The sequence below is a fragment of the Hevea brasiliensis genome, chromosome 8 (genome assembly GCF_030052815.1).
Source record: "Hevea brasiliensis isolate MT/VB/25A 57/8 chromosome 8, ASM3005281v1, whole genome shotgun sequence".
In the NCBI taxonomy this organism is placed as follows: Eukaryota; Viridiplantae; Streptophyta; class Magnoliopsida; order Malpighiales; family Euphorbiaceae; genus Hevea; species Hevea brasiliensis.
The window spans coordinates 101135552-101162965 of record NC_079500.1 but is presented as its reverse complement, the minus strand read 5'-3'; the positions used below and the strand labels follow the sequence as shown (position 1 = coordinate 101162965).

Below are 27414 nucleotides of genomic sequence, written 5' to 3'. Positions count from 1 at the left end.
GGAAAATTGAAGGATAGGGTGATTTTAGAAGAGTTAAGTTATTTGGCTATATAAAAGAACGGTCCAGATGCTTTTGATCATCTTTTGATCAAAAGATTTGACATCCATCCAGATTTTGCCACGTCATGATCAATCCCACTTTGGAGGTGTTTTAGAGTTGTTGGGTAACGTTTGGTGGTTGAGAGGCGTTAAGGTTTATCTCGCTTCTGGGTTTTGTGTTTGGAGTCCCGTTGTGAGGGTTTTAGGGGTTTTTTAGTTTTAAAATACTTCCTTTTTTTCTTCGACTATGATAAAGATGGTGCCTTTGTGCCTGCTTCAGTCTCCTGAAACCAACAGATATTTGAAAATTAAGCAAAATAGCAAGGCAAAGCAAAAGATGAGAGCCAAGCCAGTTTGTCACTCGTTTAGGTAAAAGCTTCGTCATTCAAAGTTTTAAGATTTTCCCATACTTTGATTGACATGAATGTAACGTGGCATTTTCTGGGTTTCGTTTCCTGTTCTTTAGCGTTTTATAACCTTATCTATTTTAGTATTCTGCATTGTCTTTTCTGGAAACTAGCAAAGAGGGGTGATTTTGTTCTGAAATTGGAATTGGCTCGTTTTAGGAAAGTTCCAGTGTAGCACAGTGGTTGCAATATACAGTGATTGGTAATCACAATGGTTATTCAACTGAACCGCAGAGCAGGCTTTAATTGATCTGTGTTTGCGGCATCATAATCAACTTACTTTTTGGAAAGGTAAGAAGGGATTTCCTTAAAAATATTCTTCTTGTAATATCAAAAAATAGAAGTTAGCCATGTAGTTGATTGTTTTGGCGTTTGTCGGTTTTGATTTGGTTTCATTTTTTTTATTACTTGAGCTCTGATGTATCTCAAGTCTCAATCATTTCTCTTTAGAGCTTTGGCTTGATAAATGTTCAACCAATTAATCATATTTAGCTTTTGCAAGAACTTACAAACTCCAATTATGATTGTTGATTTCCCCAGTTAAGTCTTAAAATCTTATAATTCTAGGATTCTGAATACCCATTACCCAATACAAGCTGGCAATAGAATATATGATTAATGTCTTGGAAGTAGAGTATATCTAAAACCTCCATTTTCAATCTTAAAATCAAGTTTAGAAATAATTCTTCATATTCGGAGATTTAAATGATTATTTCAAATCAGCCAGGCATTTAAAGTTATATCAGACATAATAGCTAAAAGCAGTAAGTAATAAACCAAATTAAAACCCTAGAAATAATTTTATATCAGGCATTTAGAAATAATTATTCATATTTGGAGATTTAAATGATTATTTCAAATCAGCTAGGCATTTAAAGTTATATCAGACATAATAGCTAAAAGTGATAAGTAATAAACAAAATTAAAACCCTAGAAATAATTATATATTAGGCATTTAGAAATAATTCTTCATATTCAGAGATTTAAATGATAGCACAAACATATAGATATTGCTTTTTTAATTTATTAGGGCTCAGCTGGCAAAACCAAAAAAATAAAACTGCCTACTTGAAAGTGAGAAAACCAAACCAAAAAAATTAGTTAGCCGAGTATATATATATATATATATATATATGTTGTTTCTTATTTGAGTTCAATTTTAGTTTTTATCATTTGAAACTGCAATTAATCAAAATGAGTGAAAGATGTATATAACATGGTTAACGGGTATATGTATCATATAGTATATACATTTTATTTATGTTTCTGATTTATAAACATAATAAGTTTTCTTTTTCTTTTTTTTTTTAGAGACTTCATTCCACTTTTGTCTCCCTTTTTTTTCTTTGGTAGAAGATCCTTTTGTTTGCAGAATTTGTCTATTATTATTTTACAATTTTATTTTGAGTATGTGGTACCAAGGGTTTAAAAAAACAGCTGGTATTTAACATATCGGTGTTTTGGCTATTGGATACAATATTTCCAGTTATGATTATGAGAATTTGGAATCAAACCAAAACATAGTTTTATTGGCTAAAACAACTATAATGATTCACTGTGATATAATAGCCATAATGGCTGTGCAAAGGAGAAGCAGCAGAAGGGGAGGAAAAGAAAAGAGAAGGGTGAATTAGTGGGTGAACTAGATAAAGGGGAGGATAATGGCATTTGGATTTCTAGATTTCCCGAAGAAGAAAAGGCAGCAGGAGGAGGAGGAGTAGGAGAGAGAATGGGGGAGTGAGGGGCATGCCTAGCATGCCATCTTGCTTCTCAAAAGGAGAAAGAGAAGGGAAAAAAGGGGGTTGGGCTGTTGTTGAACAGAAAACGTTCTCTCTCTCTCTCTCACTCTCTCTCTCTCTCTCTCTCTCTCTCTCTCTCCAATTTTCTTTTTAGTATAATGTCTAAATTGATTTCCATTTAAATTCATAATTGGATTGACACTTTTATCCTTATATATAAATGAAGGTTTGTAACACAAACTATTTGAAAATTGATTTCTTTTAATTTCGTATTTAGGTTATGTATTATTTTTTTTTATCATTTTTTTTTTGTAATAATTTAGTGTTATAACCCATTGTATAAACATCTAATTTTTGAAAAATAAGTTTTTTTAGTGAAATATTTATTTCTTTGAGTCCTTTTTCCTATAAATTATTAGTTATACAAGATTTTAATGATTTTTGCTTAAATTCTTCATTTATGTTGATTTGAGTCATTTTACTAATTTTTCAAAACAATTCATGATAGGGTTGATTTGGTTTGATACCGTTTTGCCATTCTCAATTTTGCTATTCAAAACCTTAGATTTTACTATAATGCTAACTTTAGTAAAAGAATGGATTCTTTATGTTGTTGGGTAATGTTTCTTTAAATAATTGTCGTTTATTTCTAAAGTCTGTTTGGCATTACTGTTGAGAAAAATATTATTTTAAATATATTAGTTAAAGTGTATTTGAAAATGATTTAAGATTAAATTTGATAAATTTTAATCATAAGAAGATTAAATTAACAAAATAACTTTTTTTTAAATGCTTTTTTCAATGGCGTCTAAAATGGTGATTTTTTTTATTATTTTTTTCTCTAAAAAGCATTTTTGGCACTCCAACCACAATGCCAAAATGGGCACTTAGTCTAGTAAATAGTACCATAGTTAGTGGGTTTTACATTGTAATCGACATCATGATTTTATTTTTTCAGTTTTTACTTTTTAGAGTTTTATTTGTTAAGTTTTAATTATTTTTAAAACGTGCTATAAAAGAAACCATGATTTAGTTTCAAATGATATTTGGGCTTAAATTAATAAATTGAATTTCGTCCAAATAAAAGAAAAGTAACTTGAATTTGGTAAAAACAATGAAAACCAATTTAACTGAACTTGACCACTTTGACATGTTTGTGGACACCTATTTTTTGACCCCTAGAATACATGCTTTGTAGAGACAGCGAAGAGCCCTGGGATGAAAATATCACTAGATAGTGAAGAATCCTGAAGCACTGAGGAGACTATGAAATGGCAGGCATATTAATAAAATAAAATAATTTGTAATTTTAGTAAGTAATACATGCATTTTGGTTGACTAATTCATTTTTAGGAAATTGCATTTTAGGGAATAGACATTTTAGGAAATAATTCATATTAGGAATTTAATTGTACTTTTGGAAAATAAAAAGTTTTAAGGGCCATAAGCCTGTATTATTTAATTTAGCTTAATTTAATATTTTTCAATGTTCTGTTTTGGTTTTAAAAAAATTCTTAAACCAAAATATTCAAGGTTTTAGTGAACTCTGCGCTCCTCTAGAAAGAGTTATGTTATAACTTGTAAAATCTTACAACTGTACTAATTGGTTTGGCAATCTTGAGGGCATCTTGTCAATTTTAGGGAGCTTCTTCATCCAAACGATTGGCCTCTAGTTCTTGTTATTTATAATAGGTTACGTAATTGACAAACATATAGAGCTCAGATCACCTGCAAATGATAAGTATACCTTCTCTTTGTTTATATTTTCACCTTCAAATTTTATTCCTCATTTAGATAATGTGACATTGGCAATGCGATTCTCAGGTTATGCACACTTGGATTCTTGTTGCTAATTTTTTTACCTTTTCAAACCTGCTTGTTTATTTTCATGACAAGCTTTGCAGTAAAGATGAGATTTTGACTAAAGATGTGTTTTTGACTGTGTTGTAAGGACCGTAGGATCCATCTTCACAATTGGATGCACTTGGATTCGAATTCTCTAGTTTAAACTTTTTGGTTAAAAGGATAACCAAACTATTAAAGTTATAATCCAGTCTATCCGTCTTGCAAATTGGATGATTTGAAAAAAAAAAAAAAATCTTATAAGAGGAAAGGCCCTCATTTATGTCTTGTTTCTCTGCTTTTATTGGATTGGTCTGCTATCTGACTTATGTTTAACATATTGTAGATCTGTATTTCTGTGACTATCACTTATGCTTCACAAATATGATTCCATAGAGCAAAAATTTCAAGTTTTCTTGACATTTCTAGAATATATATTCATTGAAATAAACTGAGCTATAGAAATGACTAAAAATTACAGATGAATCCAGTTCTGACTTTTATAGCCTCTTGTTTTGGTAAATACCAGGATCCCAGAATGATTTTGAACTTTCTCAAACAGCTCAGCGCATTTTATAAAAGCTTTTGTACAAGGCAGTTGACATTTTTTCCCAGAATATGACAACATTGGGCAAAATAACCAATGTGTCTTTAACTCTTTATGCAATAAATGAAATTACTAGGTCATATCTTGGAATAGAGCTAAGATTTCATTTAATAATGGAGAGATTATCCACATTTACCTATCTATTTAATTCGAATCACACAAGATGAGGATTTGGAAGCTAGAAGTAGAAAAAGCTAAAAATTGATTGTCATCAAAACTAGCTGCGGTATGTGCAAATATGGAAACACAACTTTACTATTTAATTTTATTGCAATTTGTCTTGCATTATGTGTTGGACCATTAATGAAGACGAAACCACTTTGTCAAGAGAATCTCTGCCAATTTTTGACAGGCAAGACTCTTTTTTTGTGGGCCATGAAGCTTCATTCTAACATCTTCTACTGGATAACAAGACTCCAGTCAACAGCAGAATGTATTCATTTGAAATTCATCTCTTTGACATTCACTTATGTTCATCTACTGATCCAATTCTGGAGTTTTTCTTGAATTAAAAGAGAAGATAGGGTGGGGGAATGGAAAGTTCCCTTTTTCTTCCTTGTTAATATCACATCTGTCCTTGTTACTTACTGTTGTCCATGTTTGTAGACTCCTACCTTTAATTTTTTTCTTTAAAATCTAGTCTCATTTATGTGAAAAGGGTAATCTCACCCCCTGTTCCTTTTCCAAGAGGAACCCAAATATCCTGCTTTTTCAAAATAATCCCAATATTTTGTTTATGGTTATTTCTGATCCCTTTTTACTAACTGTAGAACATAACTGTTCTTTTTTTGTATAAAAGGGCTTGTAAAACTTTCAGAAAATGACGGAAACAGTGTTGGAGTCTGTGAACAATATGAAAGTACTTTCAACTACTTCTAAAGCACCAAGCAGCTGATTTTGTTCTCAACTTGGTGCCAATTTGGGATATTGTGGGTTTCTGCTGTTTTATCAGTGTATTCTAGTCATCATGTTCTTCCTCATCTATTCTCCATGTCAGCTTTAATGAATTTGTTTTTCTTTCTGCTTAATTCACAAATCTTATTTCTAACTGCCTAATGTTCCAGTACTAATTTGTACAGAGTCAGTTGAGGAAATATCAATGGGGCATTGCAGTGGTGAGGGATCCTGAAGTTTCTTTTTCAGGAACTGAAAATTCAGCTCTTCTTTTTATTATGGGAGATCTTCAAGAAAGTTTGTCTCCTTGCTCCTCTTCCATCTCTTCACTTGATCTATACCCCTTGTCAATTGATCCTGAGCTATGGTTAATGGCTGAGCAAAGGACCCAAGAGATACTTTGGATTATTCAACCTGCTATGGCTTCTGAGCAGAAGAGGAAGGAGGTTATTGATTATATTCAGAGGTTAATTAAGGGTTATTGTGCAACAGAGGTGCGAATTGCCCACCCTCTTTTTTATGTATTTCTTTTCTAGAGGAAGTATTGGATACAGTTCTTTTTTTTTTTTTTTTTTTTTTTTGCATTTCTTTGATGTAATTTCCATTTTTCTTATAATGGGGTTGACCATAGAGATTTTCACTTACTGCCTTAAGGGGGTTTGTATATTGCGGATCTTTCTTGTCAATATATTTGTATAAATTTTTTTTTGAAGTTGTTTTCAAGGAAAGTTTGTTTTCACAAGTTCTTTCTGTATCAGCAAAGAAACCAGTTTGTGATATGGGTTTCTTATTAAGGACTCACTTCATGTTTTGGAGCCATAAGGATTTGAACTGCTGTAGTTCATCTGTGGGCAGTTATTCTTCTAAAGGATGACTAAATGTGTCTCTCTGACTTTTTTGCACTGGGAATTTAGTTAGATTTTGGATAGTAAATGTCCTTCATTGCATTTGCGTATCTCCTTCTGTTACCTAGTTTGTGCCTATTCCCTGCTACTCGTAGCGTGGCTGCTTCCACTTTTTGTATGTGGTGGGAAAACTCGTTTTTTCACTTTAAAACTGAGATTTGGTCACTGGTTGAACTTTTCTAGTTTATGGGGGAATAACTAATTTAAGCTTGTACACGCATCGTCATGTGGCATTCTGTGATAGCCTGACCCAGGTGCCACATGAAAACGATGACGTGAAAATGATGAATCAGAGGATTTAAGAGTAATTTTGTACGAGTATTTTCTTTAACCTTTTAGATTGACAGTACGTGGCATTCTGGAGCTTTTCGCGTAGCCTCATTTAAATTTGAGTACTGATCCCACTCAGTTGAAGATTTATTCCCGGGATCTGAGGAACCACTTTGACTTTGACTGCATTTGCCCGTAAAGGCTTTGCTGAGAAATTTTGATGGTCAGTTTATTGAAGGCGTATTACATCGACCTTAAATTAACTTCAAGTTGTTTTGCATTGTCATGCACATTCACAGGTCTTTTCATTTGGTTCGGTACCACTGAAAACCTATCTTCCTGACGGAGATATTGATCTAACTGCCCTCATCCAACAAAACATGGAAGAGGATTTGGCAAGAGAAGTCTGCAATATCCTCAAATATAAAGAGCAGGACCCCAATTCTGAAGTAAAAAATGTGCAATATATTCAAGCAAAGGTTAACTTTCTTGACTTTAATGCTTCTGTTGTGAATTCATGACTTGGTAGCCCGCTATATATATAATCACATTCCTTTGGTAGTTGTTCTCTGTTGCCTTTTGTTTCAATTAATAACATAATGAGTTGTTCTCTCTCTCTCTCTCTCTCTCTCTCTCTCTCTCTCTCTCTACTCTCTCTTCCCAAAACAAGAATCTCTTGCACTAATTGAGTATGGTATTCTTTTTGAGCAAAGACACTTGACCTAGGTGGTTGATTAGTTTTTCTTGACCTAAACACTTGCTCTCTTTGCTTTTAGAATATGAGCCATGATACGTACAATGCTCTAGATGCCGACAAATGCAATGAAAGGTTGTTACATTTGTTAACAAGGCTTCAGTGTGAGGATGCTGACACTTCTTTGGATTCTTTCTAAAGAGAGTATGTTTAGTAAACTGATTTAAATATTTTGAACCAGAAGCAAAACTGATCATTTAAAACTAGTGTAATATACTTTTTCTTCGTCTAGAAATTTTCAGTAACTACTTTCTATTCATTAGTTAATCTTTAGGTCATTAGTCATCTCGTCCATTCTTGCATAGGTTGACAACTAATTTGTTAATGTAATTAATTCACTGACACAAATAAAAATTTTATTGTGGATAGTTTTTGGACTCAGTCCTCTTGGGACTACATATGCCTCTATTGGAATGTTGAGTGACTACTGTATCTATCTATCTTTTTTCACACTATGTCCTTCATTTATTAATAAATACTTAAGGGCTATTTTTTTGAATCTCAGCAATGCTTCATTTGTTTCACAGACAATAACTTTGTATATAAATTTGTCTACCTTGTGGGTAGTAAGTTTTGTTAAGTAGAATATTGTAGCGCACTCTAGTTTTAGTAGCTTTAAGCTTTTGGGTATAATTGGTTGTTTAACATAATATCAGTGCAGAAGTTTCTGCACTGGCTTTACTTTCTATTCTGATATCATTTTAAGCAGCTAATCACTTTAAAACCTTGAGCAGTTAGATTGTGGGCTAGCACGATAGTTAATATGCATAATTTATGCTAGTCCTTCATTTTTGTTGAGAAGATGGTGAAAAAATTAATGAGAAATCTGGAATTCCATTGCAGACATGGCAATTCCAATCAATGAGGTCTAATTCTCAAACTGTTCCCTAACTTGTTATCTGACTGCAGAACAAAAGGAAAATAAAAATTATAACTTTTTTTTATAGCTTGAGGCTGAAATGGCCTTATTTATTATAAATTTGGGGTGATAGATGGCTTCTTCATAACTAATAAAGCATTCCATTAGCTGCATTTGGTGTTTAGAACAACTATTGGATAGGGACTTGCTCTTCTATTCCAACAAAAAAGTAGCGGTAGCAATTTCCTATGAACTTCTTTTATTATTATCATTTAGGATATGACTTCTTCATGTTTGCAAAAAAAATATTATAATTTTAAAAAGGTTCTCTGCGAAACCAGTTTTCATTTGTCATTAAATGTGCATAAAAGAGCCTTTGATCACATATCTCATTGAACTATGAGTTATTTATTACTAAAAGTTCTAGTTGAAATAAAAATACCATTAAGCCCTCTACCCCTAGCGATTGTCAATTTGGAATGTTTGTTCCAGTTAAGGAATATTCTGATTTGAAATATTGATTCTACCAATCCAACTGTTCTTAAGTAAAACAAGACAATCTTACCCATTTAGATAGTTAATAGTCTCACTTGACTATAAGTAATGAGAAAGTAGTAGCAGTCACTGTTTGAGTTTTGTTTTTATCAACTTACAAATGTAAAGTATCTTGTAGTCATTTTAAATAATATTTCATGTTCATATGAACTCTTATATTCCAAATAAGGTTTCAAGAAGTTAGTTTCTTTATGTACTCCACAAATGTCATACTTCATTTCCTTTCCTATTCCAGTTATTATGTTTATCCAAGAAATAAGTCAACTAAGGCTTCACTTATGCATTTATTTCCGGTCGAAACTTTGCTTTTACTAAGCTTAACTTGCAAAATGCAATTGTAAATTTTTTATTTAAGGTTCTCTGGAATTCAGTGGTCCATTATTGCTATGTTATGTTCCAGTTAGCAACGACTTTAAGAAGCCAGATTTTTTATGAACAAAAATAATTTCCGTTCTTCAATCTATTTAAACAAAAACATAACAGTCTAGCTAATCAATTATTTTTATTGCAAACTTTGCCTCTTAACACCTTTTCCTCATCATAAAGGAAATTTTAGTTTCCTGCTAACCCAAAACACCCCCCCCCCCCCCCAAAAAAAAAAAAAAAAAAAAAAAAAAAACCAAAACAAAACAAAATAAGAGACAGGAAATGTAGTAATAATGTCAATCAAGAATACAGGTTCTTCACATTTTCCCATCATGCTAGGTTGCCTAGCATTTGCAACCCATTCCAAATTCACGATAAGTTGAAATTCAAGCCCAAGATGTTTAACAGAGTTTATAAGAGACAGGAAATGCAGTAATAATGTCAATCAAGAATACAGGTTCTTCACATTTTCTCGTCATGCTAGGTTGTCTAGAATTTGCAACCCTTTCCAAATTCACTAGAAGTTCAAATTCAAACCCAAGATGTTTAAAAGAGCTTTCAATGATGTCATGTTGCAGAAAAAACTGGAGAGAGAAGAAGTATATCCATAATTTGTTTGTGTAAGCCTATGCAAAAGGAGGCCATTTGTATGTGTAGATATAGGATTCAGTGTCGTACCAATTACATTTAAATTCTATACAATTATAGCACTTGTCGTACCAATTACATTTAAATTCTATACAATTATAGCACTTGTACATTTTAAGACTAGATGCATGCTTATTTGTGCAACTCAGGTAACAGAAGTGATGCTTGATAATTTTTTTTTTTGTTGAACATAACAAAGTCGATCATTGTCTAATCTACAATGTTGCAATTTTTTATGGCAGGTTAAGATAGTAAAATGCTGCGTGAAGGATATATCAGTTGACATCTCTTTCAATAAATTGGCAGGGCTCTGCGCTCTTTGCTTTCTGGAGCAGGTATGATCCTACATTCCCTCAGGTCTAAAATTATGGAGTAATTTGCCTTCCTGAATGAATATACTGGTAATAATCTGTGTTAATGTTGGAAGAGATAGATGTTATGTGGAGGAGAAAATATAGAAATAAGGCAAGAAATATGTAATTGGGCTAGTAGAGCCGATTAGAATTATGGAGGGAAAGTTTGTTAGGTCTATTATGTAGTTATTAATTGTTTTAGAGGGAAACTATGAGTAGTGACAGCTGTTAGTGTTAAGAGCAAATATTAGAGAATTGGAGGGGCATATGTTACAAAAGGGAGTTGAAATGCCTGTATTAAGCATTCTGAATTCTGATCAATAATATTCTCTATCTTCTCTCTAAAATTCTCTTCTTTCTCTCTCTCTCTCTCTCTCTCTCTCTCTCTTCTATTCTATTATTTCTTCTATTTTCTTCTCTGGAATATCTACTGTTAGGGCTACTAGCAAACATTGGTATCAGATTCCCCTCCAATTCCCTAATAACTGCTTTTAACACTAACAGCTGTCACTACTCATAGTTTCCCTCCAAAATAATTAATAACTACTCAATAGACCTAACAAACTTTCCCTCCACAATACTAATATGTTCTACTAGCCCAATTACATATTCCTTTCCTTATTTCTATAATTTTTCCTTCTGTACGTAACAATAGAACAGCAAGATGAGTGAGATCTGGGAGCTTATGGCAGAGAATTAGGTACATGGTTAAAGGGGCAGTATGTAAACATTTTTTGTTCCACTCTTTTAACCTCCATTGTTGCTTCTGTATGCTGTGAGAGTAAAATATTCTCTTTTGGAATACTTTAGAAAAAAAATTTTGATGAAAATTGTTAGTTTTTGCTAGCAATAGAAATTTAATTATGTACATATAGAGATATATAGAGACACATACAAGTTGTGAGAACTCAAACTCCTGCTTTTGTGAATTTTGCATCATTACTTTGGTACATTTCATGCCCACTGCACTGCTATGCTTGTGAGGATATTATTATCTGTACTAAACTGATCGATATATCACTGTTCTAAGAACAGTGTTTTGACCATTTTACCCTCCAAGACTCAAACCTAATTACAAAACACATCACACGTCCCTGGCACTGGTGTTCAGCCCCCTTCCCCTTCTTCTTTTCTCAGTTTTTTTTTTTTTTTTTTTTTTGGTAACTTTCAAAAAATTTTGCTTTCTTTTTTGCATTTTCTATTTTTATAATAAATTATTTTAGTTCTTCCAGCGCTGTTCTAATTAAATTATAGTTATTAAAACAATTTGAGCATTATTCTTTTTAATATAATAAATTTTATTTTGTAAATTATCATTATATTGATGAAATATCAACACTTGCATCAAAGTAAAAGAAAAATAAAATCTTCATTTCATAATAATATTTTTATGCTCTTCCTTTTTGTTTTTTAAACTGTTAACTTTCTTTTTTAAATAGTAATGTTTCTTTAGATTTTTCTAAAGTTATTGCACATTAAAAGACAAAAAAGAAAAGAATATTGATAATATTTTTAAAACAATAATGAATATAAATTACCATTTTTATTCTGAAGAAAATTGCATTTAAGTAAGAAATGATTATTAAATTTTCAAATGATATCTCTTATGATTGACAATTTATTTAGTGAATTTAACTGATTATGTTGTGATGGAATTTCATAATTTTTGGTTTGTTAATAATGTGGTTAAGTGATATCATATGTTATTTTTACAAATATTAAATACACTTTCTCTATAGAATTAAAAGTGGGCATATATTCATATAAATAAAGTAGCTTTCTTTATGATTGAATTCTATAATAAAATATTTTTTTATTATGAGGTTGCTTTTTATTCAATTCATCACAAAATATAAGAAATAAATATTTTGATATATATTTCATTATTAATGTTGATTTGGCATTTGTAGAAAGAGATAATTCTTATTGATTTCAATTAATCTGTACATGGGTATATATATACAATTGATTCCTATAATTGTGTTCTACTAATTAGGAAGAAATCCTAAATAAGAAATTCTAAATAGGAATACAGAATACAGAATATATAGAAATATAGTGATCGACTTTCCATAACACTCCCCCCTCAAGTTGGAGCATAGATGTTAATCATGCCCAACTTGTTACAAATGTAGTCAATCCTAGCTCCATTCAGAGCTTTTGTGAAAATATCTCCTAACTGCTCTCCAGTTTTGATGTGTCCTGTTGAGATGATCTGTTGTTGAATCTTTTCACGAATAAAGTGACAATCAATCTCAATATGTTTGGTCCGCTCATGAAACACCGGATTAGAAGCAATATGAAGAGCAGCTTGATTATCACACCACAATTTCGCAGGCAGGGAGGTCTTAAAACCTGTCTCATCTAGTAATTGAAGTATCCACATTACCTCACATACTGATTGTGCCATGGCTCTGTATTCGGATTCAGGACTAGATCGAGAAACTACACTCTGCTTCTTGCTTCTCCAAGACACCAAATTTCCTCCAATGAAAACGCAATATCCAGTAGTTGACCTCCTGTCAACCTTAGATACAGCCCAGTCGGCATCTGAAAAACATTCAACATTCAAATGCCCATGATTACCATATAGCAAACCTCTTCCTAGAGCGCCCTTCAGATAACATAAGATTTGTTCTAAGGCTTCCCAATGAGCAACAGTTGAGAAAGACATAAACTGACTTACCACACTAACGGCATAAGCAATGTCAGGACGAGTGACTGTAAGGTAGTTCAATTTTCCTGCCAATCTCCTGTATCTCTCTGGATCTTCAAACAACTCACTGTCCCCTGCTAACAGTTGTAAAGTTGGAGTCATTGGTGTGCTACAAGGCTTAGCACCTAATTTTCCTGTCTCTGTCAATAGATCGATGACATATTTTCTTTGAGACAAGAAAATACCTTTCTTACTTTTCTTAACTTCGATACCCAAGAAATACTTTAACAATCCTAAGTCTTTGGTCTGAAACTGAGTTTGGAGGAAGATTTTAAGAGATGAAATACATGCAGAGTCACTCCCAGTTATGACAATGTCATCCACATAGACTACCAAGAGAATTAGACCAGCCTCAGATTGCCTATAAAATAGTGAGTGATCATACTTACTCTTTTGCATACCAAATTCCTGTACTGCTTCACTGAATCTCCCAAACCATGCCCTAGGACTTTGTTTTAAGCCATAAAGAGATTTTCGAAGCCTACAAACTTTACCCAACTCCCCCTGAGCAACAAACCCAGGTGGTTGCTTCATATACACCTCCTCCTGAAGATCACCATGAAGGAAAGCATTCTTGATATCCAATTGATGCAGGGGCCAATCATATATAGCTGCTAAAGAGATAAACAAGCGAACAGAAGTAAGTTTAGCTACAGGAGAAAAAGTATCAAAGTAATCAACCCCATATGTCTGAGCATATCCTTTTGCTACAAGGCGTGCTTTTAACCTAGCCACAGAACCATCAGGATTTACCTTTACTGTAAATACCCATTTGCAACCAATAGCTTTCTTACCAGTGGGCAAAGGCAATAGTTCCCATGTACCATTAGCATCTAAAGCCTCCATTTCCTCTTTCATAGCATCACACCAGCCAGGATGAGACAGTGCCTCACCAACAGTATTAGGGATAGGAACAGAGTCTAAAGAAGTAACAAAACACCGAGAACAAGAAGACAATTGATTATAAGAAACAAAAGAAGAGATAGGGTAAGTACATGAATGTTTACCTTTACGAAGAGCAATGGGTAAGTCTAGATCAGAATCATGATCAGTATGAGGTACAGGATCTCCCAACGAAGTAGCTGGTGGAGGATCTGAGTCAGGAATCTCCAATCTCCTGGAATAAACATGAACAACGGGAGGTCGAGTAGGTCTAGAGACAGAAGGAACAGGCTGTGAGAGAGGACTAGACATTGGTTGGACAATATATATTAAGAGATCATCCTCCTCCCCCTGACTCTCATACACAGATGATGGAGGAAAAAATGGAGTGGACTAAAAAAATGTGACATCTGCAGAAACAAGATAACAATTAAGAGTAGGAGAGAAATAACGGTACCCTTTTTGGAGCCGGGAGTACCCAATGAAGACACATTTGAGAGATTTTGGATCCAATTTAGTAATCTGTGGACGAACATCACGCACAAAATAGGTACAACAAAAAATACAGGGTTCAACAGGGAACAAAGATTTTGTAGGAAACAAAGCAGTATAAGGAATTTCCCCATTAAGGACAGAAGACGGCATACGATTGATAAAAAAACATGCCGTAGAAACTGCATCCGCCCAAAAGTGTTTAGGTACTTTCATTTGAAAAAGAAGAGCACGAGTTACCTCAAGAAGATGTCGATTTTTTCTTTCGACCACGCCATTTTGGGATGGGGTATCCACATAGGAAGACTGATAAAGAATGCCATTTTGTGTCATATAAGGCTGAAATTGTGCTGAAAAGTATTCTTTGGCATTGTTACTTCTTAATATGCGCACAGAAATATTAAATTGAGTTTTGATTTCATTACAAAAGGCTCAAAAGATAGAAAACAACTTAGAACAATTCTTCATTAAATATAACCAGGTAACACGAGAGTAATCATCAACAAAAGTAACAAAATAACGAAATTCAGTTTTAGATGTAACAGAACAAGGACCCCAAATATCAGAATGAACTAACTCAACAGGGAATGAAGCCCGTTTATTGACTCTAGACACAGAAGGCAAACGATGATGTTTTACAAACTGACACGACTCATATTCTAGTACTTATAAAGACTGAAATTGAGGACACAGCTTTTTCATGGTAGACAAAGAAGGATGACCCAATCTACAATGAGCTTCAAGAGGTGTTAAGGTACTGGAGCAAACAAGCGACCGCAGTACATGATTTTCCAGAATGTAGAGACCACCTGACTCGCGTCCTCTACCAATAATCTGCTTCGTCGTAAGATCCTGAAACAAACACTGATCAAGAAAAAAGGAAACAAAACAATTTAAGGTACGAGTAAGTTTATTAACAGAAAGTAGATTAAAAGAGAATTTTGGTAGACACAAAACAGAAGACAAAGAAATTGACGAAGTCGGGTTTGTAGTTCCAGAACCCATGACACAAGAAGTAGAACCATCAGCTAAAGTAACAGTAGAGGAAGTGAGATTAGACTGAAAAGCAGATAGAAGACTAAAATTACCTGTCATGTGATCTGTCATACCAGAATCAATAACCCATTTGGATGAAGAAGACACAAGGCATGCAGTGGATTTACCTGACTCAGCGATCGCAGTGACAGGGGAACTAGTAGGCTTTAGAGATGCCTGATACTGGGAAAATTGTGCAAAATCCTCTGCAGATACCAAAATAGTTTTCTCAGAGGAAGATACTGTAGAATTCTCTGCTGTCATATTTACCATCTGTGATCGCTGATTTTTCCTCTGAAGTTGCGGACAATTATATTTTGTATGGCCAGGCTCATGATAATAATAACAAATGACTCCTCTTGAGTCCTGATTAGAACTAGCCTCTCCATTACGCTGATTATTTCTATTGCCTGTAATTCCTCCTCTACTTCCTCTTCTATTACCCTGTTGTTCATTTGGATTACGGCTAATAAGAGCACTCTTTGTGTTTGTGAAGATTGAGTACTCTCTGTACGAAGGACCCGTGTGAACGTTTCATGCAAAGAGGAAATCTCAGAACTGGAGAGAATCTGATATTTAGAAGTCTCATACTCTGAAGGAAGGCCTGTAAGAAAACTCATAACAGCCAGTTGCTCCCGTTGGGCCTGCTGAACTTTCACATCAGGACTAAAAGGCAACAATACATTAAGTTCCTCATAGACCCGTTTAAAATCCATAAAATAAGCCGTGAGAGACTTATCCTCTTTCTCAGCACGGTAGAATGCCTTACAAACATCATAAATACGGGAGATATTCCCTTTACCAGAATACAAAAAATTTAAGTAATCCATCAATTCCTTAACAAATTCACAGTGATTAATTAAAATAATTACCTCACTATGAATCGAGTTCCGAAGCTGCAAAAACAACCGAGCATCCTCCCTTAGCCAAGTTTGTCGTGTATCATCAGTGGGTGGATCTTTAGTAAGGTGATCATCCTTATCAATGCTACGCAAATAGACCCTAACAGTTTTACTCCACTTCAGGTAATTTGAACCATTAAGTTTGTGTTCCGTGATCTTAGTCATCACCGGAATCACATCAGAAATAACATTCTTATTGTCTGCCATTTGTTGAGACAAAGAAAACTAACCAAAATACTAATCTAAAGTGCTTATAACAGCAAAATAACCTAAAATCACAAATCAAGCAAATACCGAAATAGGATCTGAGAGCCAAACCTCAGAAGTCCTTTAGTGGTATACTGGATCAAGCAACAGCACATAGTGGTGGAATGAGGGGGTTGAGGCGACGCCGGCGATGTTGATCGGGGTCGAAACGGCCAGTCGACGGCCAAAGTCTCTCCTGAGCTGGGTAGTGAGAACAAATAGTCACCCTATATTGATGACCTGCTCTGATACCATGTAGAAAGAGATAATTCTTATTGATTTCAATTAATCTGTACATGGGTATATATATACAATTGATTCCTATAATTGTGTTCTACTAATTAGGAAGAAATCGTAAATAAGAAATCCTAAATAGGAATACAGAATACAGAATATACAGAAATATAGTGATTGACTTTTCATAACAGCATTCAATTAAACAGCATGCATATAATTTTTTATTATATGGAAATAACTAAATAAATTGTAATTAGTTTTGAAATTATATAAGTCTAATATTTTGAATTTTCATAAAATTTTTTATTTTAATTTTAATCATATCAATAAACAACTTTGATAAAAATACTGCTAGCAAACACTTGTAGTGTGCATGTGTATATATATGCAAAAGAAAAAAAAAAAGAATCGTAGCGATAGTGTCAAACCAAAACCTTCTTTTCTATTGTTAATGTTATACCTATTTTATTTCTCTTTTGCTGACTGTTTCTCAGGTTGACCAACTTATTGGGAAAGATCATCTTCTCAAACAAAGTATTATTTTGATCAAAGCCTGGTGCTTTTATGAGAGCAGAATTCTTGGCGCACACCATGGCTTGATCGGAACATATGCTTTAGAAATAATGGTCTTATATATCATCAATATCTTCCATTCATCACTACCCGGTCCTTTAGCAGTGAGTGTTTCAATTTCAATTTTTTTTCTTTTTTCTGTACATCTGCGGATGAATTGATTGAGCTGACTTTGATCTTCTGTTTACAGGTACTATATCGATTTTTGGACTACTATAGCACTTTCGATTGGCAAAATTATTGTGTCAGCATTAATGGTCCTGTTGCAATATCATCCCTTCCAGAAATTGCTGGTAATTTTTATTAGACTATGTGGAGAAATCATCTTGATCAGTTTAAGCATTTACTTAAGACCTCTCTTTCTTGTGTTCTTTTCAGCCAAGCCACGAGATAATAATGGGAATGAGTTATTGATCAATCCAGAGTTCCTGAAGAACTGCAGAGAGACATTTTCAATTCCAATAAAAGCAGTTGAAAATGGGGGCCATGAATTTCCTATTAAGCATCTCAACATATTGGATCCTTTAAAAGACGGTAACAACTTAGGGCGTAGTGTCAACAGAGGTACTTAAATTAGTGATACACACTGAAGCTATAGTAGGTGACAATATAGATTTAAAAAGCTTGTGCATAGTATCTGCAAATATGAAACTTCCTGTATGGGCATGGGAGTTCTTACTCTTCTCCGGGACCTGCCACAATTTTAAAAAAGAAAATTTGATGTTGTTTGTCAGACGATACTTTACACATCAACTACTAGCAACAGACATTTTTATATCACTTTATAGTCGCAATAAAGAAATATTTGAATAGCAAGATGAAAAAACTGTAGATATTTTCTATGTCTTGAAGACGTAAAAATTTCTAAAGCTTTACTATATTTTCTATACACATACGCACACACTTATGAGAGAGAAAAAGACATATTCACAATTTTAGCCATCTTTACCTGAAGATATGGAATTAAATTCTGAATTCATTTATATCTTAGGGAGATGAAGACGAAAAGTCTTCCATAGTTACTAGTGCTTGAAACTATTTAGCTCATAATGATCCATCACTTGCCTTACAGGAAATTTTCACCGTATAAAATATGCCCTTTCCCATGGGGCTCAAAGACTCGGGGAAATCCTTACGCTGCCAGGAGAAAACATGGGAGCAAGGCTGGAGAAATTTTTTGTAAATACTTTGGATCGGAATGGGAGGGGAGAAAGGCCAGATATACAAGTTCCTGTGCCTGCATTTGGCACTGGAAGATCTGAGGTGTCTGATCTCACAGGACACTATGACAATGACTACAGTGGTCTACTACAGGGACAGTGGTATCACAATTATTCAATGTCTGTTTCTCCCCAGATCAGTCCACCATCATCACCTTCACCTTCTCAAGTCCAACAGAGAAGTACCCGGGACATACTGTCTCAGTTGCTGCAATACAACCAAAATGCTTTTTTTCAAAGAGGCATAAATGTATTTGTCCCAAGAGTGCCGCTCTATCACCCTTATGCTTCATACCTATACGCCACTACTTCTGGTATAGATGAAATGGTGAAGTCACGAGGAACAGGCACATACATACCTGATGTGGTATATCTAAATTAGTTGTTTTTTTCGTTGATTTGTCAAAATCACTAGGTTTGTTCACTCTAAACCAAACATTAAATGTCACTTGAATTTTGCAGAGTAATCATCCTTGCAAAGATTTGTTATCATGGAGGAGGGTCAGGAATCCAGATTCTTTAACTCGTAGTCCGGTAAAATTGTCTCGAAAGGCTAAGGAAGTCGAAGTTGAAAATGATCCAGAGGCAGATAAGAGCAAGAATGTTTGTTGCCTTGATCTTTCACTGGATGAATTCAAACCGCAGAGAGAAAAGGGTGAGAATAGCAGCTCCATGAATCTTTCACTGGATCAATTCCCTCATCTTCCCTACCTTAAGAAGTCAATGTCATCAGAAATCGGTCAGTCCTGTCAGCCCATCGTAAAGCCCTTGCAGGCCAGAGAATGCTTTGCCTCCTTAAGAAGTATCAATTTTGGGACTTACAGGCATTCACAGTCACCATTGTCATTGCCTTCGTCAATGGCAAGGAAGCAAGTGGATTCTGGAGTTCCCAACACTTTGGAGATAATGCCAGCTATCCCAAAAATGGGAAAGCTGAAGCAACAAGAATCCCTGGAGACAGATAAGGGTATTTAATCATTCCTTCGTGTATTAAGCTTTTTAAAGACCATACACAATATTCTCTATGTATCTCTTCACTAATTTGGCAGTGCAGGGTCAGACAACAAATACATCCCCTTTAAGGTTGAGGAGAAAAGAGTTCGTAGATAGAAGATGGAGACAACAGTAGGACAGAAAGGTTGATGCACTATCCTGAAGTAGATAGTTGCCTGCGTAGTAGTAATTCTAATACCTCTTACTCTGTGACTTGAAAAATACTTTCGTTTTTGTTTCTCTCTCAAAGCATAATGCATAAAGCATTTGTAGAGGATGAGTTTCATCAACCTTTTCACCCCTTTTCGGGTGATTTTGTAGAATTATACAGTAAAGATGTTAATATGCAATGTTCTTGAGTCCCTTTTCAGGAGATATTATAGGAAAGACGTTTTACATGCAATTTTCTTGAGGATTTTTCGTTCCCTGCCAAAACCCAGTTCAGAAGATATTATGATAGAATTCTGAAATAAATTCTGTTCCCCTTTAAGCCCACAAGAGTAAAAAGTGACAATTGCCCGTTTCTTATTTACAATCATAAATGGTTTCTCAGATTTTCTTGATCGTATGAGAATTGTGTTAGGTCCTGAACTCTTTGAATATGATGATCAATTCTGGAGTGTAGTTCATAACTGAAGAGGTGTTTGCTTAAAGAGAAAATGAGAGAGAAGGTAGGAAATGGAGAGAAAAATAAGAATTAAAGACTTGCAGAGAACTGATGCGTAATAGTTCACACCTTCACTAAGGCTTCAAAGACAAAATTTTTCCTTTTTAAAAATATGTACATGGTGAATATTGGAATGCCGAGAAATCAAATAGATGTAAAGGACAAAGCATGTTGGATAACCAAAGGAAGATGAAGATGAACCCATTACAATTAGTCTAATTCCAGCCTGGTTTACAAGAGAGAAAACCGTCTGGTTTACGCCAGTTTCAGTCCAGCGGACCATGGCCATATCTATCAATATCTTATAAAGGATAAATGAATGAAATTTGAACGGCTGTGCTGGAAACATTGAATCAGATGTTCACCTGTCGCCACTCAACAGAAGCCAATCTACCCCTATAACACATGTTATTGTTTAAATAGCACCAAGGAGCATGTCTTACACTAAAATTTACTGTTTATGTATTGTCTGAAAAATATTTTATAAGTTCCAATCCAAGTTTCTACATAAATAACTGCTAGAGATTGACAATATGCTATAATAACACTCTAGTTTTCTCATCTTCAAAGGAAATTAGATGCATAAATATTGAAGCATAAGCAAGAGTGGAATCACCCCCATGAACTAGAATCACACAGCAATGCATAGGAACAAAATTAAAATTCAGAGCGTGATGCTGACTGGGGAGTAAAGATATACATTGCACAGTCATGAGAATCAACTCGAGCACCAAATGATGCCACTGCATCTCCTGTAACATCTTTGTGCTGCAAACCCAAAGGATCATGTAGTAAGCACAATATCAAGTTTACAAAGATACAAAGCTCAAGCCAACTTTTATAACTTAAAAAATTAGATCAATGATAAGTCCTCTAAACAGAAACAATTCACTAACTTTAATTGACCTATTAAATTATGCAATGTTTATCTGACATACTTTCTTCCATTTATATAATGTGACAATGTTAACTACTGTACAGCAGACCACTGTGGAATGGCAATATTCAGCTCGTAAAGCCGGCAAATTCTAGTCACTTAAATTTAATATTGTATTAAAGAGCAAGGACTTGAAAGGATTCTAATAATCTTAGAAAGAGTTAAACATCAAGTGAATAAAGTGTGAGACCCACCATGACCGTGTAAGATGCCACAATGATAATGCTAGGCAAGTTTTGCAGATTCAGTGGCCACTGATACTATTTAGACACACTAGAAGAAACAGTTTCTAATAAGTCTCTTAACCTGTTGTTTATGCCTTCAATACCAGTAAACTCTGCCGAAATCTCCATGTGATTCAGTTTCCTTACCTGCCACAAGTTTCGCACTGAGACACTGGTGCCAGATTCAAGCCCAAGTACATTCCATTTAGCTGTAACTGTTGCAGCTTTGGAACAACGATTCCAGAGAGCAACCACTAAGCGATTTCCTGACAAAGGACCTGCCCAGACCTGGAAATAATCAAAGTTACTGAAATAAGTTAAGCAGATAATTGCATACTCGGTGTTCTTCAAGTTAAAACAAAATCGACTAACTCAGTTTTACCAAATAGTTAAAACAAAATCAACTAACGCAATTTTACCAAATATACTTTAATGAACCAGATATTTCATGGAGTATAGAACTAGCGTTGTGTTTTTACTTCTGCACAAAGCAGCTGTTCCATAGATGCAACAAATGGGAGAAACAAAAAAATTCTTTTCTAGTAAAGCACTGTGCAAGGGGTGGGATGGTTTTTCTCTTCAGTCAGAAAAATGCACAATAATGCAACACAGTATGACTGGGAAACATTCAGTTATTCATCCCTACTCAATGTGTAATATCAATTGAATATATTATAAATAAATGAGAGTGCAGGACCTGTAGGCAACCATCAGTTCCAGCAGTGTAAACTTTCCTTCCCTGGACCCCAAGTGGGTCTGCAAAAGAATCAAAATCCTTGTAAATTTAGTTTTACAGATAAGATAAATGGAAAATATGGTAAAACATGAAATAGAAAGCATGACAATGATGCTTTAAACAAGTTGCATAGAGAGATATATCAGAATCATGAATTCACCTTGGTTTATGGCAATGACCTCCTCATTTGTTAGAATCTCATAAGTTTCTGCTGTCATGTTTCTCACGTCGCAACCAATCAAAAGTGGGGCCTGTACATCTAAGCTCACAATAAGCATTATGGTTTCAAAAGGTCAGATTTAGCTTGCATGTCCAATGCTAAGCTTGTGCAAGTTTGAAAAGAGGCAGAGTTCCCACATGACCCACAAGGAGCACTAAACAAGTGGCACTTCTACATATTCATGACCAATTAAAACATTCAGGCGTCACAAAAGGGTAAGATAACAACATGGAAACATGTCAAAATGATAAAAGGAAAAATAAGCATGGTTTTTCTGAACCATACAATTCTATCCAACTCAACAAAGCCTTAACCAGAAATATATGGAATGGACATCATGATAGTTTCTTCACTAGCTCTTATGATGATATTTTCCATCATATATAATCATTGATTAGCTTAAAAAAAAATGGAATAAATACGTCATTATTGCGCTAGTTAATCTTTCTGGATTAGAAAAAGCATAAAAATAATAATAAATTAAGGATATTTTGCCAATTCAATCATAAATCCCAAGCTACATCAGTAAAAGAAATAGAATTCAGAGGAGAGACCTTCATCAAAGCCCAGATGCTAAAATGAGCACGATACTCCTGGTAAGTCATGCCTCCATTGCCAACTTCCAACATATCTGGATCTGCCACAGTAAAATAAGATGGAAAATAAGATAAAACAGCTGGGACAAAATAGCTGAGCCTTCATATCTACATGTTCAAAAAGTTCCAGGGTTTTACCATTCCATCCACCAGGTCCTGCGTAGGCTGCCCATTTATCATTCAGATCAGCTAAAGTGGTCATGCTTAACAATCAAGAAACAAGAATCAATCAGTATTATGATCTACTTGTTGGGGAAAAATATTGCTTACAGCGCCTTCTCGAAAAAAGATAGTTAAGTTGCTCATAAATTGTTCAACATCTTAAGAATGAATAATAAATGTGGCAAGGCTGTCAGTTGGGATGGCAATTAAATAGCATAATTTTCCGTAGGTAAATAAGATATGAACAAAAGTTGCTTGGGCCTTTTAAACCAGACATTGAAGTCTGTTTATCATAATATATACATTTTGAATAATATATTAGGGTCAAGATGATTAACCTTGCCCATGAATTGTTGATGTCATCTGTTGTGCGCCAACTATTTCCAACTTTCCCAGCCCATAAGGCAGGGTCATCGACACCCCTATCAACACAAAACAAATGGGCCAAATTTTACTTTGATAATAATAGGGACTATATAGGATGCTTACAGAAATATATGAAGTAACTGCTTTACCATTCACAAAGTGAATAGAAAATTGTACGTCCAGTTGCATTAAGAGCATCACGCATTGGTGGGTACCTGGAAATTATCAAAATACATAATTATAAGGTACTTAGTGATGGTTGTTTGACAACATAAATAAGACGAGAATGCAGATGAAACCTTTTTTTTGGTTCAATGCCCAAATTGTAACAGTTATCATACTTTAGATAATCCACATCCTGATAGAACAACATCAAACATTAGCTCAAATTAATAGCCCCCAAATAATATTACAACCAAAGGGTATCAGGTCTTCTAAAGAGAAATCATACATTACAGGTTCTGATTGAAATTCCCATAACAAAATGTTTACTTAACCAGATTTGGGCACAATATGAAGAATTTCAAACTTATTTGTTCATAATATACTTGATGTGATTCATAGCATGTAGAAGATCATTTAAATCTTATACAAACAACTCAACTCAACTAAGCCTTTATCCCAAAAATTTGGGGTCGGCTATATGGAGTCGCTTTCTCCACTCTGAACGATTTTGGGTTAAATCCTCAGAAATGTATAATGCTTCTACGTCATGTTGTACTACTCTCCTCCAAGTCAATTTAGGTCTACCCCATTTTTTCTTTCTATCCTCTAACCTAATATGCTCTACTTGTCTAACTGGAGCCTCCGTATGTCTACGCTTCACATGATCAAACCACCTCAATCTCCCTTCTCTCAACTTATCTTCAATTGGCACCACTCCTACCTTTTCTCTAATACTCTCATTACGGACTTTATCTAGTCTAGCATGGCCACTCATCCACCTTAACATTCTCATCTCTGCAACTCTTATCTTAGATGCATACGACTCTTTCAGTGCCCAACACTCACTACCATATAACATAACCGGTCTTATGACTGTACAGTAAAATTTTCCTTTCAATTTATTGGGAATCTTACGATCACATAAAACTCCCGTGGCACGTCTCCACTTCAACCATCCAGCTTTAATCCTATGACTAACATCCTCCTCACATCCCCCATCTACTTGAAGGACTGAGCCTAGATATTTAAAGTGATCACTTTGGGGCACTCCATTCAAACTAACTCCTTCCCTATTACCAGTTTGGCCTTCACTGAACTTGCAATGCACGTATTCTGTCTCCGTTCTACTTAACTTAAAACCCTTTGACTCTATAGTACTTCTCCAAAGTTCTAGCTTTCTATTGACTCCTTCTTGTGTCTCATCCATCAGAACAATATCATCCGAAATCTTAAACAAATAAAATCATTCAAATTTTCAATCATGAGATTAGGTGATGATTCTAAAGATTTTCAGTTATGAATCCTGTACTCTTGACATTTCTAGTAATCGCTTGTGAAATGATAGGTTTTACTTGTGTGCTTCAAAAGACAACACAAAACACAAAAACCAATATGAAAGGATTTGTATCCAATGCACATAAAACTATGCAAAAATAAAGAATAACATAATTGATAGACCTTTAATCAATATTCAGTACAGGGTAACAGAACTAACCCAAGAAGCAAACAAGTCTGCATCATCTTTTTCATGGTAAAGTGACCCTGGTCGAACTTGACATGTAAAAATCCTATAGAAATGCAGTTTGGTGAGTCCAAAGAGTGAGTAGAGATCTAATTAGCAGTGATCTAAGGAATGATCTATCTTCCAGCTTCAGAACAAATGCTGAAAAGTTTATCCTACCCAGCATCAGAATAGATACCAAGCTTGAGGCCTTTCCCATGTACATAATCCGCAAGAGCTTTGATTCCCGATGGAAATGTTTTTGGATCAGGGACCAACTGACCCTGTGAAACCAAATGAGTCAAAGTAAAGAATTTGGCATAATTGATAGTTTCAAAGTTTTGCCAGTTCTATGCCCCTTTTTTTGGATGTGTGCGAGGAATGAGGGGAGGGTATGGAGCTTTGCCAGATTTTCAGTTCTACACTTTCTGGAGTAAAAAAGTCATTTCATTTTGGAAGTTTAAGACTTTGTCTCTGTAACTAGCAGATAATCATTGAAAGAAGATGCAGTATTGTTGGTCCCATTGAAAGCAGAAAATTCATTGGCAAGTCAAAAAGTAATTCTAGAAAACTAGCAGAATTTTTTTTTGACCCGTAATATCAATGAGTTCCTCAAAAATCAGAAGATCTGTCATAGCTGTTATAAATTATAAAATAAGAACTATAATTTCAATGGTACTAAGGGACCCAACTGACCTGTACCTCTCGTGTTGCAGAAGACCAACAATCATCTGCATCCAATGAATTGGAATAAACCTGAAGAGAATCAAAAAGGCCAAGTAACAGGAAAAATAAAAAATAAAAAACTTGAAACAACCAGAGCATCATACCTATGTTGACATAAACATAACCTAAATCAGCCAAGCCAGTTGAAATAAGTGCATCAGCTGTCAAACATAAAACTGAACATTAGTATTATTTCTAAATAAGTTAATTATCATGGGTAAACAAAGAAGTTCCTAATTCTTAGGATCCTCTATATCCAATTTAGAATTGAGATTATAGTACGTCCACAAGTAGTGATAATTGATCAAATTGCATACAAGAATACATTCAAATATTAAATGCACAAAAAGTCATACATTTTAACAAATTCTCAGAAAGTAAATGTCATAAAGCAAACATCAATTTTACAGCACGATTAGCAAAATCCAGTGACTGTAATGCATATAGGGTGTCTATAAGAAAACATGTTTTAAAAATGATTAATACACATTAACAATCCACCCACCTGCACACGGTATTTTATTCTTCATCATTGATGTGGAAACATAGATATAGTGTTTGTGAGATTTTAAAGATGCTAAAACTTCCCAAATAGTAGAAAAGAAAAACCAAACTACAAACTCAATCATTGTGATTAAAAATAATAATTATTATAATAATTACAAACTCAATCCTGCCTCTGCTCAAAATTGCTCTTTCCACTTCTTCTCCTTCTCTTTCTCATTTCAACTTACTTCCATAGCCATTCAACCACTTTGTATTCATCCCATTTTCTTAAGGAACCCAGTCAAATCAATTTTCTTTAACTCGTGAATTTTAACAAAAATAATAACATCATAAATTCATTATCAATACCAACAAAAAGCCAAAATAGTAATATAATTACCTGTTTCCTTGATGACAATTTCATTGATATTGCAAGCAAAAAAATTCCAGCTATTCCATCTGGAAGAATAAGATTAAGAATGCAATATCAAACACCCAAAACAAAGTCATGAAAAACTATAAATTTTTGACACATGTTACACTTGCATCAATAAAAAGAAAAATCCCCTGATCATACGCAAAACTGAACACACGCAAAACTGAACACCTATGCACCCCAAGAGGCCAAGAACAACAGGATCCCATTAATACCACATCCAAATATTTGAAAAAAAAAAATCTCATTCAAGAACATTACTTCAGTATGATATAAAAAAAATAATAAAAAAAAGGATGAATAGATGAAGCAAGAGAATGAGTGAGAGACCCCATCTGAGGAGTTCGAGCCAAGCCGTTGTTGAGCTGAAAAATCCCATACTTGGAAGTATCAAAAATCATACTAAAAGATTTGCTATACCCAAAATTCCATTTCTCATAGCTCTGCAGCAGAGGCTCTTCTCTCCCTGCAACTGCCTCTCGAATCAGCCATAAAGATAGAGAAAGACCCACAAAATACAGAGAGAAAAAACAGCATCTCTTCCCCATGAGCGAATACAATCCTTCGAGTTTGTTCTTTTGCTCTTCAAAGCTCTTATATCGAAAATTTTTGCGGAGAGAGAGAATATATATTAAAAAACAGAGCTTGCGATACTAAA

At 34.4% G+C, this 27414-nt stretch overlaps 3 protein-coding genes across 17 annotated transcripts; 1 reads left to right on the top strand and 2 right to left on the bottom strand.

Moving 5' to 3' along the window:
- The first annotated feature begins 267 nt into the window (after window positions 1-267).
- LOC110668066 (uncharacterized) lies at window positions 268-19937 on the top strand. Of its 8 annotated transcripts, XM_021829102.2 has the most exons (12): window positions 268-408; window positions 606-737; window positions 5434-5563; window positions 5714-6022; window positions 7003-7182; window positions 10128-10220; window positions 17243-17425; window positions 17512-17614; window positions 17700-17885; window positions 18394-18908; window positions 19004-19508; window positions 19591-19937. In XM_021829102.2, the coding sequence occupies exons 4-12, from the start codon at window positions 5807-5809 to the stop codon at window positions 19668-19670; spliced, it is 2061 nt and encodes a 686-aa protein (XP_021684794.2). In that variant the 5' UTR covers window positions 268-408; window positions 606-737; window positions 5434-5563; window positions 5714-5806; the 3' UTR covers window positions 19671-19937. The 8 variants fall into 8 exon arrangements, with proteins under 8 accessions (XP_021684794.2, XP_058007903.1, XP_058007902.1 ...); XM_058151920.1 differs by lacking the exon at window positions 5434-5563 and having other exon boundaries at window positions 17700-17855; XM_058151919.1 differs by lacking the exon at window positions 5434-5563 and having other exon boundaries at window positions 19596-19937.
- LOC131182393 (uncharacterized) lies at window positions 14788-16494 on the bottom strand. The gene is made up of 2 exons (XM_058151929.1): window positions 15492-16494; window positions 14788-15180 (listed from the first exon to the last, which is right to left on the bottom strand). Exon 1 carries the CDS (start codon window positions 16470-16472, stop codon window positions 15630-15632), a length of 843 nt encoding a protein of 280 aa, XP_058007912.1. The 5' UTR covers window positions 16473-16494; the 3' UTR covers window positions 14788-15180; window positions 15492-15629.
- LOC110668068 (alpha-galactosidase 3) lies at window positions 17793-27414 on the bottom strand. Of its 8 annotated transcripts, none has more exons than XM_058151925.1 (16): window positions 27087-27414; window positions 26721-26779; window positions 25939-25995; window positions 25805-25839; window positions 25289-25392; window positions 25103-25175; window positions 23742-23800; window positions 23592-23657; window positions 23415-23498; window positions 23053-23117; window positions 22873-22955; window positions 22259-22349; window positions 22060-22118; window positions 21445-21650; window positions 20902-20969; window positions 17793-18013 (listed from the first exon to the last, which is right to left on the bottom strand). In XM_058151925.1, the coding sequence occupies exons 1-16, from the start codon at window positions 27302-27304 to the stop codon at window positions 17997-17999; spliced, it is 1344 nt and encodes a 447-aa protein (XP_058007908.1). In that variant the 5' UTR covers window positions 27305-27414; the 3' UTR covers window positions 17793-17996. The 8 variants fall into 8 exon arrangements, with proteins under 8 accessions (XP_058007908.1, XP_058007906.1, XP_058007907.1 ...); XM_058151923.1 differs by having other exon boundaries at window positions 21510-21650; XM_058151924.1 differs by lacking the exon at window positions 17793-18013 and adding an exon at window positions 20337-20597.